This window comes from Hypanus sabinus, chromosome 19 (assembly GCF_030144855.1).
Source record: "Hypanus sabinus isolate sHypSab1 chromosome 19, sHypSab1.hap1, whole genome shotgun sequence".
Taxonomy (NCBI): domain Eukaryota; kingdom Metazoa; phylum Chordata; class Chondrichthyes; order Myliobatiformes; family Dasyatidae; genus Hypanus; species Hypanus sabinus.
This window is the reverse complement of record NC_082724.1, coordinates 50,354,626-50,372,994: the sequence shown is the minus strand read 5'-3', so window position 1 is coordinate 50,372,994 and position 18,369 is coordinate 50,354,626. Positions and strand designations below refer to the sequence as shown.

Genomic DNA, 18,369 nt, shown 5'->3' with positions numbered 1-18,369 from the left:
TACTGAGCATTTGTTAGCCTAACATGGAACCTGTTAACAAGACCCAAATGCATTGCACAAGAGCTGAAACTGGCAGCATTTCGATTGGGATCAGAGAGGGATTCCCATTTGTAATAAGGTGGAGAAGACAAGCTTACGGGACAGAGGTTGCAGAGCTTGTTTGTGCAAATGAAGTTACGACTGCACCTGGACTTAATGGTGCTGTGGTTTTTTTAACGCACTTAAGGTGTAGGCTATTCTGAAATACTATCTGTCAACACTGGCTTGAAATTTCTTGAAAAATTGTGTTTTACTGAGAGGCTGAAGCTTCAGTAGACTGGGAGTGGTTGGGATTTTTGAGCAGGTAGTAGTAAAAAGAAGTAGTTTCATTCTTGTTTAATATTTATAAGGAAGTGCTTGTAAGGGACTTTTTCCAGGGCTCTGACATATTTATTGGTTACATGTGTGGGTGGACACTGGGTGGGACACTTTTAATGCATGTGATCTACAAAAGGAGCAACCTTTTTAAAAAAAATCTGTTCCCAGGATGTAGGAGTCAATGCCAAGCCTGTATTCTAAGAAGTTGGGTGGAGAAAGCAACTTTGAACAGCTGAAGGTCTCGAGGTTATAATGACATTGCTAAAACAATGTATGGTACAAAGTTGAAGGGCAACAGCAGAGTGTCCAAGTTGCCTTTATTACTCCTAAAACTGATTATTTTTAGTACTTTATTATCTTGCATCCATTATGAGTTCTTCCAAGCCTCCTGTTGAAATGAAGTAATTTTACATCCTGTCTATTTCATGGAATAGTTTCAGTTGGTGTTTTGTTATCTGAACCCTTCCCCGCTGTGGAGAATGCTGCCTTGTTCACACTGCAAGGTCAAAGTTTAGCCTGCTGGTGAGAAAACCTAACGTCAGTGTTGGGCTGGGTAAAAAAAATTCTTAAAGAGAGGACTAATGATCATTTAGAAAGACAGGGTCTAATTGGAGGCTGCCAATGTGGCTTTATCAAGGGCAGTTCTTGCCTGACCAATGTGACCTGAATGCTTTGAAGAGGTATTGCAGTGAATCAATGAGGGTAGGGCAATAGATGTGTTTTGTATGGATTTTACTGAAGCCTTTGACACTGTACAACATTGTAAACTGATTCAAAGGCAGGTGGGATCCAGGATTCATTGGATCTAAAATGGACTTAACCATAGGAAAAAGAGGATGGTGGTAAAGAGGGTGTTTTTGTGGTTGAAATCCTGGGACTTGTAGTGTCCCAGAGGAACAGGTGGTAGGACCCTTGTGTGTAACATGCTTGAATAACCTGGATCTGGGAAACAGGATTAATACATTCACACCTGACACAAAGGTTGGCAGAGTTGTTGTGGTGTGGAAGGTTGTTGTTAAGCAGCAGAGAAATATTAATGTATTGGTTAAATGTGCTGAAATCTGGAGACAGTTTAATCCAGGGAAATGTGATGTAATCAATTGTGGGAGTACTAATAAGGTTAGGACATGTTCTATGAACGGTGGGTCTTGGAGGGTATTGACAGAAAAACCACAGAGTCTTAATCCATGAATCCTTAGTAGGTAATGCATGTAGATAATGTGCATATGATACATGCATAGGAAAGCCTAGGATGTTAGCCTTCATTAGCTAGCGCTCTGAAATAAGGAAGTTCTGCAGCAACATTATCCGCCCTTAGCTGAAGTACTGTCTGCAGTTCTGGTCATGAGGTAGAGGAAGGATGTGATAGTGCTGGAGAGGGTACAGATGAATTCACCAGGATGTTGCTTGGGTGGAGTAGTTCAGTTATGAGTAGAGAAGCTAGGTCTGTTCTCCCTGAAGCAGAGAAGATTAAGAGGGCGCATGATTGAGGTATATAAATTTAGGATTTACAGAGTGATTTGCAGGAAACTTCCCCATTGTCAGAAGTAGTTAAAACTGGGGACATGCATTAGGATTGGAACATAGGCCGGTGTACTCATTGGCTAAAACTGATGAATTGGGGGGGGGGGGGGAATCTCATTGATACCTATCAAATATTGGAAGGCTGAGACAGTAGATGTGGAGAGAATGTTTCCTATAGTGGGGGAGTCTGAGACCAGAGGGCACAGTCTCAGAATAGAGGAATGTCCATTTAGAACAGAGATGTCAAGGAATTTCTTTAGCCAGATGGTAGTGAGCTTGTGGAATTCCTTAAAAGGGGTGGCTATGGCGGCTAAGTCGTTGAGTAAATTTAAAGCAGAGGTTTGATAAGTTGGTTAGTCAGGAGGTCAAATGTTATGGGGAGAGGCAAGAGAATAGGGTTGGGAGGATAATAAATCAGCCACAGTGGAGCAGACTCGATGGGCAGAGAGGCCTAATTCTGCTCCTATGTCTTATGGTATGTATATATCATCCTACACTAGCCTGAGTTTCATCTTCTTGCATGCATTCACAGTAGAATATAAAGGTACAATGGAACTTGTGAAAATCTATACACAAATGAAGACTAACAATCAATGTACTAAAGATGACAAATTTTGCAAAATTTTAAAAATAGAACACGATATGTGGAGTTCTTGAAAGTTTTATCAGGGATCTGAGCCTTTACATCTTCAGAACTGATTAAAGCATTGTAGGGGCCTAGGGCATGTATAGTTCTGAGGTTGGAGTTTGGTCTTGAACACTGGGATCAAGCTTATTGAGTGGCTCAAAACTTATTGGGCCCCAATTTAGTTCAGTGAATAACCTGGGGAATGATCAATGACATGTACTCTCGACAAGTTCTGCGAACTTTCTCTGCAGCCACCATAAACAATTAATTATCTTGTATGTGTCTTGAGTGGAAAAGGAGTTTGGCTTGTCATTGTGACATGCCAGGAAATACAAGGAAATGGCCATTATGTCTTTACACAGGGTGAAATCCAATGATTTCACACCAGCACAATGGAATTGAATTTCTTGGTCTATTTGTATTAATGTCAGAAAGGTATTTAATTTTCCTGAGAAAGCATGTTGCGTAGATAGAAGCTGCAATTTATTAAGTGATTTTCTGCATCTTAATGAGAACAAAGCTGTGGCATGTAGCATTCAGTGTAGGGAAGAGGGAGGTTGGCCATGATTTAACTGAATGGTAGACAGCCTTAAGAAACTAAACAATCCACACCAACTCATCTCAAACTACTTGATATGATTAGCAATATTGACTCAATAGAAGAAAGATGTTCTTTCTGAAGAAGTCTGACTTGTTGCTAGAAGTTTTGTTAGGGCATACTAGATTACAACAATGGTTTCTCAGCTACAAGGTTCAGTTCTCCATTCATGATCCAGTCCTTGTCTCAGGTGATGTGTCTTGCAGTTGTAAATATCTGAACAACTATTCCTGTTTATGTTCATTGTCTCCTATGTAGTGAACTCTTGATTTCAAATCTATGTCCAGATAATGTCTGAATACAAGAACAAGACAAAGCTTCAAGGCCACATTCATAAATAAAATCTTACATTTCCTGATGTTTTCATAGTCTTTCACTTGCTGAACACTTGCTGAGAAAGCCCCTCATCATGTAGATTTTCTTTCATGTCACTTAACTAGGCAAATCTGGAATGAAATTCACAAGAACACAAGGAAATAGGAACGGGGAGACCCACAAGTCCCCTCAAGCCTGCCCCATGTTCCAAGTTATCATACCTGGTTTATCCCAGACCTCAGCTCCTCCTTCTGTACCTTAGCACCTCAATATTTCAAAAATTTATCTATATCCCCTGTAAATATCGCCAAAGATGTAGTCTCCACAACCCCTCTCTCTATGACTGTTCCTCAGTCTAACCTGCTGTGGTAGAGAATTCCAGAGATTCACTACTCTCTGCAAGAAGAAAGTTCTATTTATCTATTTTAAATAGCTAGCTTCTTATCTTGAAACTGTCCCCTCATTCAGTATTCTCCCGCTAGTAAAAATGTATTGGATTGTGCCCTCTTAACCCTACTTAAGAACTTGCGTGTTTCAATATTATAGAAACATAGAAAACCTACAGCACAATACAGGCCCTTCAGCACACACGTCCCTACCTTAGAAATTACTAGGCTTACCTATAGCCCTCTTATTTTACTAAGCTCCACGTACCTATCTGAAAGCCTCTTAAAAGACCCTATCGTATTCGCCTCTACCACCGTTGCCGGCAGCCCATTCCACACACTCACCACTCTCTGACTAAAAAAACTTACCCCTGACATCTCCTCTGTACTCACTCCCCAGCACCTCAAACCTGTGTCCTCTTTTGGCAGCCCTGGGAAATTATGATTGCTCATTCTTCTAAACCCTAAAGAATATAGACCTATTTTTTAAAATCTCTGTGGTAATGTAGAATTGGTGATACAGTGACACAGTAGACAGTAGTGAGTAAGATTACTTAGACTAGGAGTTGGTTCATTGGTCCTGGTGAAGAAGTAATGAGTCTTGTGGGGTTTTTTTTGTAAGCCTTCATTTAATATTTTAAGTAAAATCTACTTATTAAGTGGTTCATTTAAGTCTTTTACAGATGTACAGCAGACAAATTGGCTTTTGACCCACTGTATCCATGTGAACCATCGAGTGCCCATCTGTACTAATCCCTCTTCCACCTGTGCCTTGGTGCCTGTGTATGTACTTAAAAGTTGCAACGTAGTTGTCTACATCATGGTCTCTGGAAGTTTCTTCAGACTGTAACCACCTGCTCAGTGGAAAAAAAGTTTTTCCTCTCACCCTCTTACTCCTCACCTTAAACCTATGCCCTCTGTCATAAGATGTCTGGGGAAAAGTTTCCTATTATCCAACCCTCTCTATGCTCCTCATGATTTTGCACACTTCAATTGGTTACATTCTCAGCCTCCACCAATCCACAAAAGCATATCCAGCAATCTATTCTTCTTTGTAGGTGAAGTGTTCCATCCCAGGCAAAATTCTGGCAGCACTCCTCTGTGCTCGCTGCAAAGCAATTATATCCTTTCCATTGTGTGGCAACCAGAAATGCACACTGTATTCATGGTGTGGCCTAACCAATGTTTCATAAAATTGTGGCATGTCTCCCATACATTTTAGAAGGTCAGTATCCCTAAGTTATCTTCCCTACTTTCCCTACCTTAGATGCCATCTTTGTAGTCGACAGATTTGTATACCAAGGTCCTTCTGTACCTCAATACTCCTGAGGGTTATTTTTTCCCTCTTTTTTTTCTGGGATGAGAAGTATGTCTGAAGATAAAAAATACTGCTGTATTTCCAACACAATTCCCCAAAACCATATGATAAGCTAGCAATGAAAACTGGGTGATTTGGAAATAAGTGCGTTGGTGAAAATTAAACAAACAAAAAGTCTGACATTTTGGGTCAAAACTCTGCACCAGTTCTGGTGTAAGGTTTCAATCAAAAATGTCAACAGGTCTTTCCCTCCCGTAGATGCTGCTTGACCTGTTGAGTTCCTACGGCACATTGCTCCTTGTTCCAGTTCCAGCATCTGCAGTCTCTTGTATCTCAAACCTGTTGGAAGATGAAGTAGAATTTACATTGCCATCTCCAACAATGGGCTGGGAATGATGATGTGCTCTTTTTTTTTATTGCAACCTCGCTGAGTTGTGTTCATGAAAAACGTTGCTCACTTATAGGTTCGCGTAATAAACTAGCAAGAACAACTGGAAAAGTTTTGGGGTTGGTGAAATATCAAAAGTACTAGAGATTTGTGAGAAATCCTGTAGATTATTTAAGAGAAATTGCATGTTATTTCTGAAACATCTAATTTTGCACTGATATATGGATGATGCCTTGTGCCACCATGTTAGAAGTAGGAAATGTGCATTGTTCTAGTTAAGTGAAAGCCTACTGTGTCTGCCCGCTAGCTTATAGTCACATGGTAATAAAACAGGCATTTCAGCCTGATTTATTTGTGCTAACCAAAGTGCCCACTGAAGTTAATCCCATTTTGTCCATATCTCTTTCAACCCTTCCCTATGCATTGCTTATCCCAATGCCTTTTAAATGTTGGTGACATATCTGCCTCAACTACTTTCCCTGGCAACTCATTCTATATACACACCACCTTCTGCATGAAGAAGTTGTCCCTTAGGTCCATTTTATAATCTCCCCCTATCACCCTAAACTTGTATCTTCTTGGTCTTGATTCCCCTTCCCTGGGAAGACATTTGTGTTCTATCAATAGAGGGAGATTTTTTTAAAATATGATTTAAATGTTCCTTAATTCTTTAAATGTAAAGCAGGTATCGAGAGTAGAAAGCACAAGCACCATGCATCGGATTCAGATGTATTCATCACGTGCATGGAAACGTACAGAGACGTGCATTATTTGCATTGACAACAAGGTTGCTCTGGGGGCAGCCCACAAGTTTCACCACACATTCCGGCGACAACAAAGCATGCCCACGATGCTCAGCAGAACACAGCACAGCAAAACAGAAAATACCAAGTAAAAGTGTTGCTGTTATCGAAAGTAAGATGAGATGTAGGGGTGACGGGCATGGAAGACGAATGTCAGGTGGCGCTCCCAACCTTCCGTGGAACCATGGGCTAAAATAAATACTTGAGCTATAGAACCGTCATCAAAGTTGGATTGAATAAGAGTGGCACTAAATTGGGAAGCAGCAATTATTGCAAGGTTCTGGATATTAAGACATCACAGAGTGCAGGATGAAGCAAATGAGTTGTCAGATCCTAGGAAAGAATGAGTAGTAAAATCCCAGATGTTCAGGGCAAAGGAGAATACAGTAAAATTCTGATAACCCCCATCGAACTAGCAGACTTTCCAAAGTATTGGGTACTATTTCTATTAAAACCTCACCATACTTTTAATTGTTCTTTTTTGTTTAGGTGTTACACTATTATAATAAACTTTGCAGTGAACCAAGTAGGTAGAAGGGAGTGTAAGAACCAATATTCATCCTATTCCAGATAAATAGGAATGAAATGTGGCAAACGGGTTAGCAAGATGCCAAACTATTCATTATTTCTGATAATTGGAAGCAGGATTATCAGAGTTTGACCGTAGTTAGTCTGATGTATTTTCAGTTTGAGGACAATGAGAGAAGTATTTCAATGTCAACAGAGGAAGAAATGTTAGCTGGTTGTTGAAGACCAAGTTTGCCCATCAGATGATTGAAGGAGCTTGATCACCAGTGTAGGAGGAGCTCTTTGAGATGTTGAATTCAAATTTGGGTGGATTCTGGCTTTACAGAAAATGAAATTTGAAAGGTATGAACCACTCTTCTTTGATATAAAGAAGAAAACAAAGTTTCTTTCGTAACCTTTAACAGATGAGGCTGTTGCACAACAGGTCTGAACAGAGCACTTGATCAAATAGCTGATAAGCTGGGCAGGACCAAGGTGTTCGCTGCTTGGTTTCTTTATAGCTCTTAAAAATGGACAATGAACATGATATTCACCTTTAGTGCAAAACAAGTAGAAATGAAAAGTAACACTGCAGGAGACTGAACAAAATAATGTTGTTGTTGCCCTACTGTGAGAAAAATGTTTTCCATTAAGAGAACACTGATGATAGTTCCACAAGCTTCATGCAGTATGAAGGGTAATAACAGAATAACATCACTAACAACTGAAAGTGTGCGCTTGTTAATACTGTGGAACAATGTGGTTGCACTCAATGTAATACAATGGAGATTTCACCTCTGTTTCACCAGGGTGTTAACTGGATTGGAGAAAATCAGTGTCAGGAAGAGACTGGATAGACCGGGCTTGTCTTCCCTGGTGTGAATAAAACTGAGGAGAGGTTAATAGTACATAAGATTATGAGAGGCAACAATGGGGTAAATGGACAAATCTTTTTTCCCTTGTCATAGGTGTATCAAAAGAGGGCATGACTTAAGATGAGAGGATGAAGTTTTAAAGGGGATTTGAGAGGTTTTTTTTAAAACAAATATCTGAAAATTGTTATCAGAGGAACTGGTGGAATTAGATACATTTACTTTATTTAAGAGGCATTTTGGCACACACTTCAGTAAACAAGGCATAGAAGGATATGTAGGCAAATGAGATTAGTGTAGCTGGGTAAAAGGGTTGGCATGAATGTGGTGAACTGTAGGGCCTGTTTCTATGTTGTACAAATCTATAACTCTGCTTCAATTCTGGCCTTCTGATTCCAGACTAAACTTGCTCTAATCTCATTTTATTCTCTTCACATTCCCACCTACACACTAGGGACAATTTACAGTGGCCAATTAATCTGTGGACCTGCATATCTTGGGATGGTGCGAAGAAACCAGAGTGTCCTAGGAAATTTGCTCCAGGGTCACCAGGAACGAGCACATAATACCTGAACTCAGGATTGTACCCAGGTCACTAGAGCTGAGAAAGAGCAGGTCTCTTAGCTGTGCTGCTACAAGGTTTCTAATAATGAATTGAGGAAGTGAAAATTGGGTAGAATAGGCAAGAACTTCATGGTAGCTGTCATCACAACTGTGATGCAAATAGAATGATTTTGGAGGAAACGTAGAAGATGGCTTGCTTAAAAATCTTCTTTTACTTAAAATGGCTGAATGCCTGACTTAACTGAGACTTTTCAGGTGCACGAATAATTGAATAATGTTCACTGAAGGGTACAGAGACTGAGTTACGAACCTGCTAATGTTATGCATGTGATGGATACGGTTGAATAAAATATCATAGGGTTTAGAAAAGGTTCCCATATTTTAGTTTAAAAGACTGATTTCTTTTCTGAATTCTGTTCAGCTAGCTCAATAATTTGTATTCGAGAGTGCAGTTAAAGCAATTACTTCTAAATTTTCTTGTGGTGGAGGAGGAGTGGAGGCTGGTGCTGAAGTTGGTTCACTGCCTGAAGTGTTTGATGGGCTTCTGGGCTCCTAATGACATTCTTCATGGACCATCACTGGTCAAGGAATGTGCTCTATTCAGTCTACATACTTTTCTAACAAACCGCATCCCCAGTATGGAATCAATTTACTCCCATGCACATCATAAACTGAGCTTGTAACCCCATTTTCTCAGAGCTAAAGCGATGAAGTGCAATTCCAATGATGTTGCATACAGCCCTGCCACACTTGCTTCTTACAGCTGTCTCAGGTTAAACACCACAAGATTAACCTTATGCTTGCAAACCACCTTTATGGTTCAAGAAACCATTAAGTTCCTCTCACAAGAAATATAAAATGTAATTGTGTAACGAACGTGCTCCTGTAGTACAGTGCAATATTGAATTGACTTTGTTTCTTACATCCTTCACATATGTGAGGAATAAAAATCTTTACGTTATGCCTCCCTCTGTGCAATGTGCAAATTAATAGTAATTTGTAATAAATAGTATGTACAGTAAGATACTCAACAGAAACAGTCAATATAGCTTAGAAATGCAATTGTGTCAGCGTGAATTAATCAGTCTGATGGCCTGGTGGAAGAAGCTGCCCCGTCCTGGCTTTAATGTTGCGGTCCTGGATGGTAGCAGCTGGAACAGTTTGTGGTTGGGGTGACTCAGGCTCCAAATGATCCTTTGAGCCCTTTTTACACACCTGTTACTGTAAGTGTCCTGAATCATGGGAAGTTCACATCTACAGATGCGCTGGGCTGTCTACACAACTCTGCAGATACCTGCAATTGAGGGAAGTGATACAGCCAGTCAGTAGGCATTGCATGAAAAATTCTTACTTTGTGAGTACTATATATCTGCTTATGGGTGAGAGTTTTACAGAAAATCCCACATTTGAAACATCACTTTAAATTTCATTGCTGCCACTGAGTGGACAAACGTGGCAGAAATTTTTTTGGGAGTCAACCTTAGCAGGGCTTATTTCCATTTCCTTCTACTGAGTTAGGATGGCTGTTCAGATCAGCCCATAATTCACGTTCTGTGTCCTATTGATCTGAAAGCTGCAGCAGCAGTGACGTGAAACTTGTAGCTGAAGTAATTGGATAATAAGACCTGACAAAATTAATTTGCCTTTTCTCTGTCAAAGTGCCTTTTGCAGACAATGAGGGTGTGGACACATAACCTGCACGTTTGTAAAGCAAGTGCCAGCTTAAGCATTGCCATGTATCTTTTCAATAAAGCATGGTTCCATTTGGAAAATCTGCAAAGAATGTTCTGTTCCTCGCCTTAAATAACTTATTTTTATCCCATGTGTTAAGTAATGAGGGTGGTAGCAGGAAGCACAACATTACATTTGTTTAGCAAAAACACAAAATGTTGGAATCACTCAGATCAGGCAACATTTGGTTGAATCCTTATTTGCATGCATGTAATCTATGCTTTAGTTGTTAACACCTCCTGCTTCAATCTTCAGTAAAAATAACGAGAGCTTTCCCTTCTTTTGTCACCCTTCCCACTCTCTCTCCTTCAGCCCCCTCATCACAAAGTTGCTTGGTTATCCTTGTATCTTTTAAATACCAGTGGTTTTCAACAGTGTGGAATTGGATAAACGCCGAGGTTTGAATCCTCCACTGAATTTTCATTAATTTTAATCTAATTTTAATGCAGCTTAATATGGTATTGTGCAATAGCTGTAAGGTAGTTGCTGATTTGAAAACCCTTCAGGCCAGGTTAGGTCTTTGAGCAGAAGTGGTGAATTTGACTTGTCAAAATCTCAAACTCTTGCAGTAAATTGGAGATGCAGGCTTTTTAAAAAATGAGTACAACTATTTACACTCCGTGTATGACGGGGGTCTGAGGAAGGGAGGAAGATTAGTGAATAAAACATGTACGATTTCCCTAGTACCAGCAACCAGCTGCCTGTTTCTGGGATCATAACACTAGTTCAACTTGGGTATGTCTCTGTGCCCACTGTTCAATACCCTGATTCACTGAATATAGACCCTTTCAGATCTGGTAATGATTCATGATACTGGTGGTGAAAATCCCATTGTTTGGGCTGATTTTCATATCACCTCCATATTGTAAGTATGTTTACACTGGGTACAGTTGTGCAGAAAACTTAATTAATATTGTTGACCACACCGCAGCTCCAACATTGCTTTCTCGTGCATCTGTGATCTTCAGCATTGCATTACTGGCAATTGTACCTCTTAGCTGTTCAATCTGTCCGGTAGTAATCCTTTGCTAAATCTCTCCACTCTAAATCAATCCCCTGCTAAAACCTACCTCTTTAAACAATGATGAGCCATCCTGATATCTCTGCTGCTTGATGGCCAATCCTGTGAAACTGGCTGGGCGTCATGTTGAAAGTGTTATATAAATGCAGGTTGTTGTTGAACTTGTAATGAGTGTGTACTGAAATCTAAACCCTTGTCTTGTTCGACAGCATTCATTTTACTGCCGATTGACAGAGGACAAAAAATCAGAGAAATTCTTCAAGGTGTTTTATGACCGTATGAAGCTTGCACAACAAGAGATCAAAGCGACAGTGACCGTAAATACCAGTGACCTTGGTAATAAAAAGAAAGACGATGAGTCTTCAGAGAGAGATGTGCCTGTGCGCAGAAGAGGTGAGAGCCAAACATGGGACTGGTGTTTTTGACCAAGTATTCATATTAGTCTAAAACAGGAACTAATTATTTATTCTAATTGTATGCAAAGCTGCTAATTTGTGGTAGGATTTCAGAAAGTAGTACTTAAAAAGTTCTATTTTGGGATGCCTATGCAGCTTATTGTGGTACCTTTACCTTCACAACAGATGAATCAACCTTAAGAGCTCTGCAGCAGATTTAAAAGCTGTTCTGGTTGGAAATAAACATAAAAATGCAAATAGGTTCAGGGAAATTAAGAAGAGCAAACTGATCAGAGAGCTAAGTGAGGCCACAGTCGATCGGTAGGTGTTGAAAACAGGTTTGTTTATTTCTAAAAGGACAGTCATTTCATTCTTGTTTTGCTCACTGAGGGAACAGTTCAGACTGTCAGTAATTTGAAAAACAAGGCTTTTCTCCAGAGCTGTAAATACAGGGAGCAACTTTTGTTTTTGTCTGGTTCTGTGAACAGGAAGTTTCCACATCTCTCTGATCTTTGCCCATCATCTTGAATGCATCATCTTGCATTGGGTGGCAATGTGCAGGGTCAAGTTTATCATGGAGCCTATTCAAGAAGATTTTTCTCCACGGAAAAAATAACTAGATTGTTCTACCACAACTGAATAGATTTCAATAAATTACAGCAAGTTTGAGTGCCATTACTCAGAACTCTGCTAGCATTTAAACCATCTTGAAATTTGCATCTGACTGATCTCTTAAAGACCAATTAGAAGCACGTGGAGACAAATACTCAGTGGCCACTTTATTAGGAACCTCCTATACCAATAAAGAGGTCACCGAGTGTGGTCTGCTGCTGCTATAGTCCATCTACTTAAAGGCTTTACATGAGCATTCAGAGATGCTCCTCTGTGCACCACCGTTGTAATGTGTGGTTGTTTGAGTTACTGTTACATTCTTGTCAGTTTGAACCAGCCTGACCTTTCTTCTCTGACCTCTTTACTAGACACTTTTCCCCACAGAACTGCTGCTCGCTGGTTATCTTATTTTCTTTCTTGCTCCATTCTCTGTAAACTCCGGAGAATGCTGTGATCCAGGAGATCAGCAGATTCTGAGCTACTCAATCCAGCCGGTATGGCACCAACAATCATTCCATGGTAAAAGTCACTTAGATAACATTTCTTCCCCATTCTGATGTTTGGTCTGAACAACAACTAAACTTCTTGACCATGTTTACATGCTTTTATGGATTGAGTTGCTGTCACGTGATTGACTGATTAGATGTTTCATTTAATGAGCAAGTGTTCAAGTGTAGCTGATAAACTGGCCACAGAGTGTGTATTGGGGTGTGTACCCATTAATTCCAGCTGAGATGAGAACATATAAAAAGGCATGATTTCAATGTTGAATTAAAGTTTTGGTTTTAGCACCCTCTGCAAATTATTTTGGACAGGAAACAAGAAAATAAACTTTTGGCTCAGTGGGTCTAAATTAATCAATAAGGATTCGTCTTAGAATTTTAATAATGGTGAATACAGTTGCAGTGTTCAGTTGTTTATGGATAAGAACATTGCAGAACAGGTTTTATTTTGTGAATTTGTCAAATTAATATCACTGTTCATTCCAGTTATTCAGCCAAAGATGAATATATGATTGTGTTTGATAAATTCTTGCATTCCTGCTTGGATGAGTTGGTCACCACTGTATCAAATCTATGTTAATTTGCCTTCAACAATATCACGTAATTAATTTTAGCTTTATTGAGCTATTATTTATCTGCTCACAGTTGCTGACCCAACAGATGAGTCTTGTAGCTACAGTAACTGATTCAGTTTAGGTTCCCTAAGTGTTGCAGGACTATTCTGAAATAAGGTGTTAAAATATATTATGAACTCAGTTGACCAGATTCAGTAATTACCAGATAGGCAATATTTAATTGAAGCTTTAGTTTTTGATATCGTTCTTGATATAGTCTCTGCGGGTGTTAGCCAGACATGTTACATGACTGAGCTAGAAACAGGGGGCAATTGGGATCCAAGGGGAGGTGGCATGTTGAGCTCAAACTACCTCAGTGGCAGAAAGTAAATGATAAAGATTGACAGCAATGATATGACAATGGTGTGCAGGCATTAGATGTGGGATTCAGTATAAGGTCTGGTGTGCATGTGGAAGTGAACTTGGAGAAGTGTGGAGACAGATACAAGGAAGTAATAAACTGTAGGACAGCAAGAAGTTTTAAAGAACAAAAGGAGCACACTACAGGTCCGTTGTCTCTGAAGCTAGAAGAGCTGATAGATATTGCTAAGGTGTAGCAGAGATAATTTTAATGTCGTAGAATGGGAGCGCAAATTCAGGTTGGAACTGCATAAAGTGCATGCTATGGGAGGACAGTGTTTTGCTTTGCACAATATTATGGGTAGGTACTATAAGTACTAGAAAGTATGACAAGGGTGGTGCCAGTGCTAGAGTATAAAACAGCACAGGGAGACAGGCTAGGCTGGGTCATTTCCTTTTTATGGACTTTTTACCAAGGAGTATAAAATTCTGAGTGACCTAGATAGACTCAACAGGAAGGTCCTGTTTCCCTTGGCTCCAGCTTTGAGACAGAGTTAATGCTATTAGTAAAGGAAACAGAGGGTGGGGTCAGGAACATTTTATCTCAGAGTGGTGGAGATTCAAAACTAGCTGTCTGCAAAGACTGTGGAAGCACAAACCCGAATTATGTTTGAAACCAAAACACTCCTGAGTGGGTTCCTGAACTATTCTAACCTGTGCAGCAAAAGGCGAGGATGATGAGGATTAACTATATTTGTCACATATACATTGAAACATGCAGTGAAATGCAAGTTAGCATGGATTGTGCTGGACAGCTTGCAAGTGTGGCCGTGCTTCTGGCAGCAACATAGCGTGCCCAGAACTTGCTCACCCATGCATCTTTAGAAAGGGGGAAGAAACCTGAGCACCTGGAGGAAATCCGCATGGTTTCAGGGACCACGTATAACCTTATAGGCAGTGGCGGCAATTGAACACTGATTGGTGATCACTGATACTCTTAATGGCATTATGTTAACCAGCACCCTACACTACTGTAGACACTCAATGGGAAGTGGGATACGCTTGTTATGATTTGGTTGTTGTGTATGGCGATTATGTTGAGCCTTCATTTGCTGGACAGTTGAAATTCTCCCAACTCTTGATGAATAGGGTTTAGCTACTTCAGTGATAATGAAGAAAATGTAACAAAGGTCAGAAGATGGAGTTCTGGTGCAGTTTGACATGTAGTTCCTGCAATTATTTTGGTCCTCTCTGTCAAAGTGATCGAAGTGGAACATTTCCAGCCAGCTGAGAGTTGTACAGTATGGAAGCAGTCCTTCTGCCCAACATATCCATGTTGACCAAGGTGCCTATCTGAGCCAGTCACATTTGCCTTCACTTGGCCCATGTCCCACCACCTTTTCTACTCATACACTTAGCCAAGTGTCTTTCGAACATTTTAATTAAACTTGCCTCGATCACTTCCTTTGGCAGCTCATTCCATATACCCTCTGAATGAAAAAAAAAGCCTCTCACATAGCCTTTTGTATCGTTCCCCTGTCACCTTAAAACTAGTTTTTGATTCCCTTATGCTATGAAAAAAAAAGGCTCCGTCAAACTACCCAACCTAAAATTCCTTATGATCTTCTGTCAGGTCACCCCTCAACAACTTCTAGGGAAAGCAGACCCAGCCTATCCAGTTTTCATTATTTCTCAAGATCACCAGTCCAGGCAGCAATAACTCTTCCATTGCAAAAACCTACTCATCTGAGCCATTAATATTTCAACTGTCCAGCATCCAGAGACTTTATATAGTCCTTGTTCACAGAAGCCAAAACTAATTACAATACTCTAGACTTAGTCTAAAGGATGGAATGGTTTGTGTAATCATGGAATCAAAAATTATATAGCATAAGGGAGCCATGATATCAATACTGGCCAAATCAAAATAAGCTTATCCTACTTCTTCACCCTTTGTGAATCTTTTCTGCACTCCCGCTAGCTTAATCACATCCACCTTATGGCATGGTAACCAGACCGTGGCTAATCAGATCTTTGTGTTGAAATGCAGCCAAGGAACCTTCAGCACAACTTAGCGATGAGGTACGAGAGCAGTTGTTGGAGGCCTCTGCTGCTACGCGGAAAGCCTACAACGCTTTCCGGAGGGAAGCCGACCCAGAGGACCACTTTACCGGCCCTGATGGTAATCCAGCCTCTGGAGAGAAGAACAAGGATGATGGGGAGATGAGTGCTGTAATAGCCATTATGCAGCCAATTCTTCGCTTCATGCAGCTGCTTTGCGAAAACCATAACCGAGATCTCCAGGTATGATGTATCCTGTTTTGAATGGATTTCTTGTCGCATCCACACAGCTTTTTGTGACCAAAACTGAAATCAATACCAAAGATGAGTCTGCATCCTAGTAGGGATTTTTGTGAAAGGATGATCTATTTAAAGTGCAAAGGTTTCTAGAAGACAGACAGCTGTCATGCTTTCCTGATTGTCCTCTGGCTTGGAAAGTAACCGGCCATGATTTGCAAATGTATCAGTATGCTGTGTTCTGTTAGCGGCTGTTCCAAAGTTTGTTGTTGAAAACTTCTCTACATTTAACATGAATTGTGATACAGCCAGCAATGCAAATTAATTCTGTTGTGATTGTAAATCTGGATATTGCCAGGGTGTCAAGTCTAACATCACAGAAAAATATTTCAAGTGTAATTAACTTTATATTTAATACATAGATAGGAAACACAATTAGAGACAATATATGGAAATGGAGGATATGGAGTATATATGCTTAATATTCAAAACTATGTATATTGACAGTCAAACAAATTGCATTCTGACTTGTTGGGTACAGCTCAAGGACTGTTTTTGCAGTTGTACAGAAATAAATGCTGGTTTGGCTACCTCTTGCACCTTGAGGAATGGCAGGTATATTCGTTATTAAGAAAACCTAACTCGAAGTGCTTTAAATGCTGCTGTTGTGTTTGGTTAACAGCGGGTTTATTTAAAATCCGTGAAACTGATTAATGGTTACGCCATTCCATTCATTTCAAGGATCCCAGATAATTGATAGTCCAACCATTTAATGAATATTTGAGGTGAATAGGTATAATGTCCTTCTGATGCATCACCAAATTTTCTTGAATTAACTATCAAAAAAAAGTTTGTCATCTGAAGAAAACCAGGCTAGGTAAAATCTGTTCTGGCTTGCTTACATGGTGAGCCACCGAGATTTACAAGTTGTCATAACAGTTTGATGAAAATAATACTTCTAAGTATTTTCAGGTTTAGTGGCTCACCTGATGAGATTCATCTTTCAAGCAAGATTCTTCTTGTTGAAACCAGGCACTTGATTCCATAGCTTGCCCTCTTCTCTCTGACAGGCTGTTGAGCTGTCAGTTAAATCTACTCTCCAGTTTGTGGATCGTGTGACAGCTTCCTTCAGCTGAGCCGAAATAAGTTCAAAGTATATTTATTATCAAAGTATGTACATGTCACCATATGCTACCTTGAGATTCATTTTCTTGCTGGCATCCACAGTAGAAGAAATATAATAGAATCAATGAAAATCTACACACAAACAAAACTGACAAACAGCCCATGTGCAACAGAAGGCAAACTGTGCAAATACAATACACGGATAGATAGACAATATTGTGAACACGAGTCCTGAGAGTGAGTCCATAGATTTGGAGTTGGTTCAGAGTTGAAGTGAGTGAAGTTATCCAGATTGTTTTAGGAGTCTGAAGGTTGGTCTGAGTGAGGGAGACCATTCCAGAATTTTTTGAATGTCACTTGAACTCTCAACAAAACTGTTCCATCAAAATAATGTGGTATGCAAGGAATGACATTTTGAAAGACATTCAGCTCCTCCTTTCCTGTCAGTTCAATGAAAACTTTCCCAAATATACTGCCTTTTAATCTTCTGCCACAAAAAAGTTGATTAAAAATCTAGCACAAATTGGCTTGAAGTTTCTTAAATATGACACTCGAGGAGCCTGTTTTGCTTTTGAGTATGTATGCAAGAATATACAAGAGCAGAGAAAAGCCATAAATGGTCGGTCACTTCAATATTGGGTTTCCTTCACTTAATTGTGGACATCATTGATTTCTGTTTCTCGGTAGTAGCTGCTGGTGAGCTTTGGCTGTTCCAGGCAGGATTTTGTTATATTGTTAAACTTTATTCCCAGGTAATAGGAGAAATTAGTTCAGTGATGGATTCTAACTCGTGAAACTTCCTTGTCTTTAGGACCAACGGAAAACACTTATGGGATCTGTCTTGGCCTTCATTTGCTAAATTTGTCTAAATTTGAATAAAAGGAAACCATTTTACAGTAGACATCTGCATCAACTGTAGGGAAATATAGATAGTCATTCTTGTCGCTAAATCAAGTCAAAAGTGACTTGCTTACCTTTTAATTTTTTTTTGATCTACCAATTGTAAATGTATTTTAGCTCTTTAAGGATTCCATTCATCCAGTGTTTCACATTCATTTTAAGATATTGCAAAGTGCTTCACAATCAGAGACAACTTTGAAATATGAAAAGTGCCATAGAGTTACTGTACCATCCAAACTGCCTAACCTGTTGGTGTAAAAATGATAACCAATTCAGTGTGAGCAATGTCCACAAGTGGTGTGGAAGTAACTGCTCAAAGTGGAGAAGTATTCAGGATGGCACTCAGAATCCCAGGCCCATTCCACGTGTCAACGGTGGAAGGAATGCACTCCCGAAACTTCCCAACCAGCTGCTCCATCGGGCACATCTGCTCTTGCCCCATCCCTCTGGAGAACCCTGAGTCTGTTGGCCGCATCCATCACCTGAGAATCAATTGAACTGAGTGGAAACAAACTGTCTTTGTTTGGGGTGGGGTGGGGAAATGCCCGAGAGGAGAAAGATGAAAATCAGACAATCCATTCCTGTAGTGATAACAAGGGTAAATATTGGC

At 39.9% G+C, this 18,369-nt stretch overlaps 1 protein-coding gene across 7 annotated transcripts in view; it reads left to right on the top strand.

Annotated features, from left to right (window-relative positions):
• The window catches only part of itpr1b (inositol 1,4,5-trisphosphate receptor, type 1b), a 531,527-nt gene that overhangs the window by 322,956 nt on the left and 190,202 nt on the right, over positions 1 to 18,369 (top strand). For all 7 annotated transcript variants that reach the window (XM_059944385.1, XM_059944380.1, XM_059944381.1 and 4 more), the window contains 2 exons: positions 11,222 to 11,405; positions 15,487 to 15,740. In XM_059944385.1, coding sequence (XP_059800368.1) covers positions 11,222 to 11,405; positions 15,487 to 15,740 — 438 coding nt within the window. The remainder of the gene's footprint in view (positions 1 to 11,221; positions 11,406 to 15,486; positions 15,741 to 18,369) is intronic.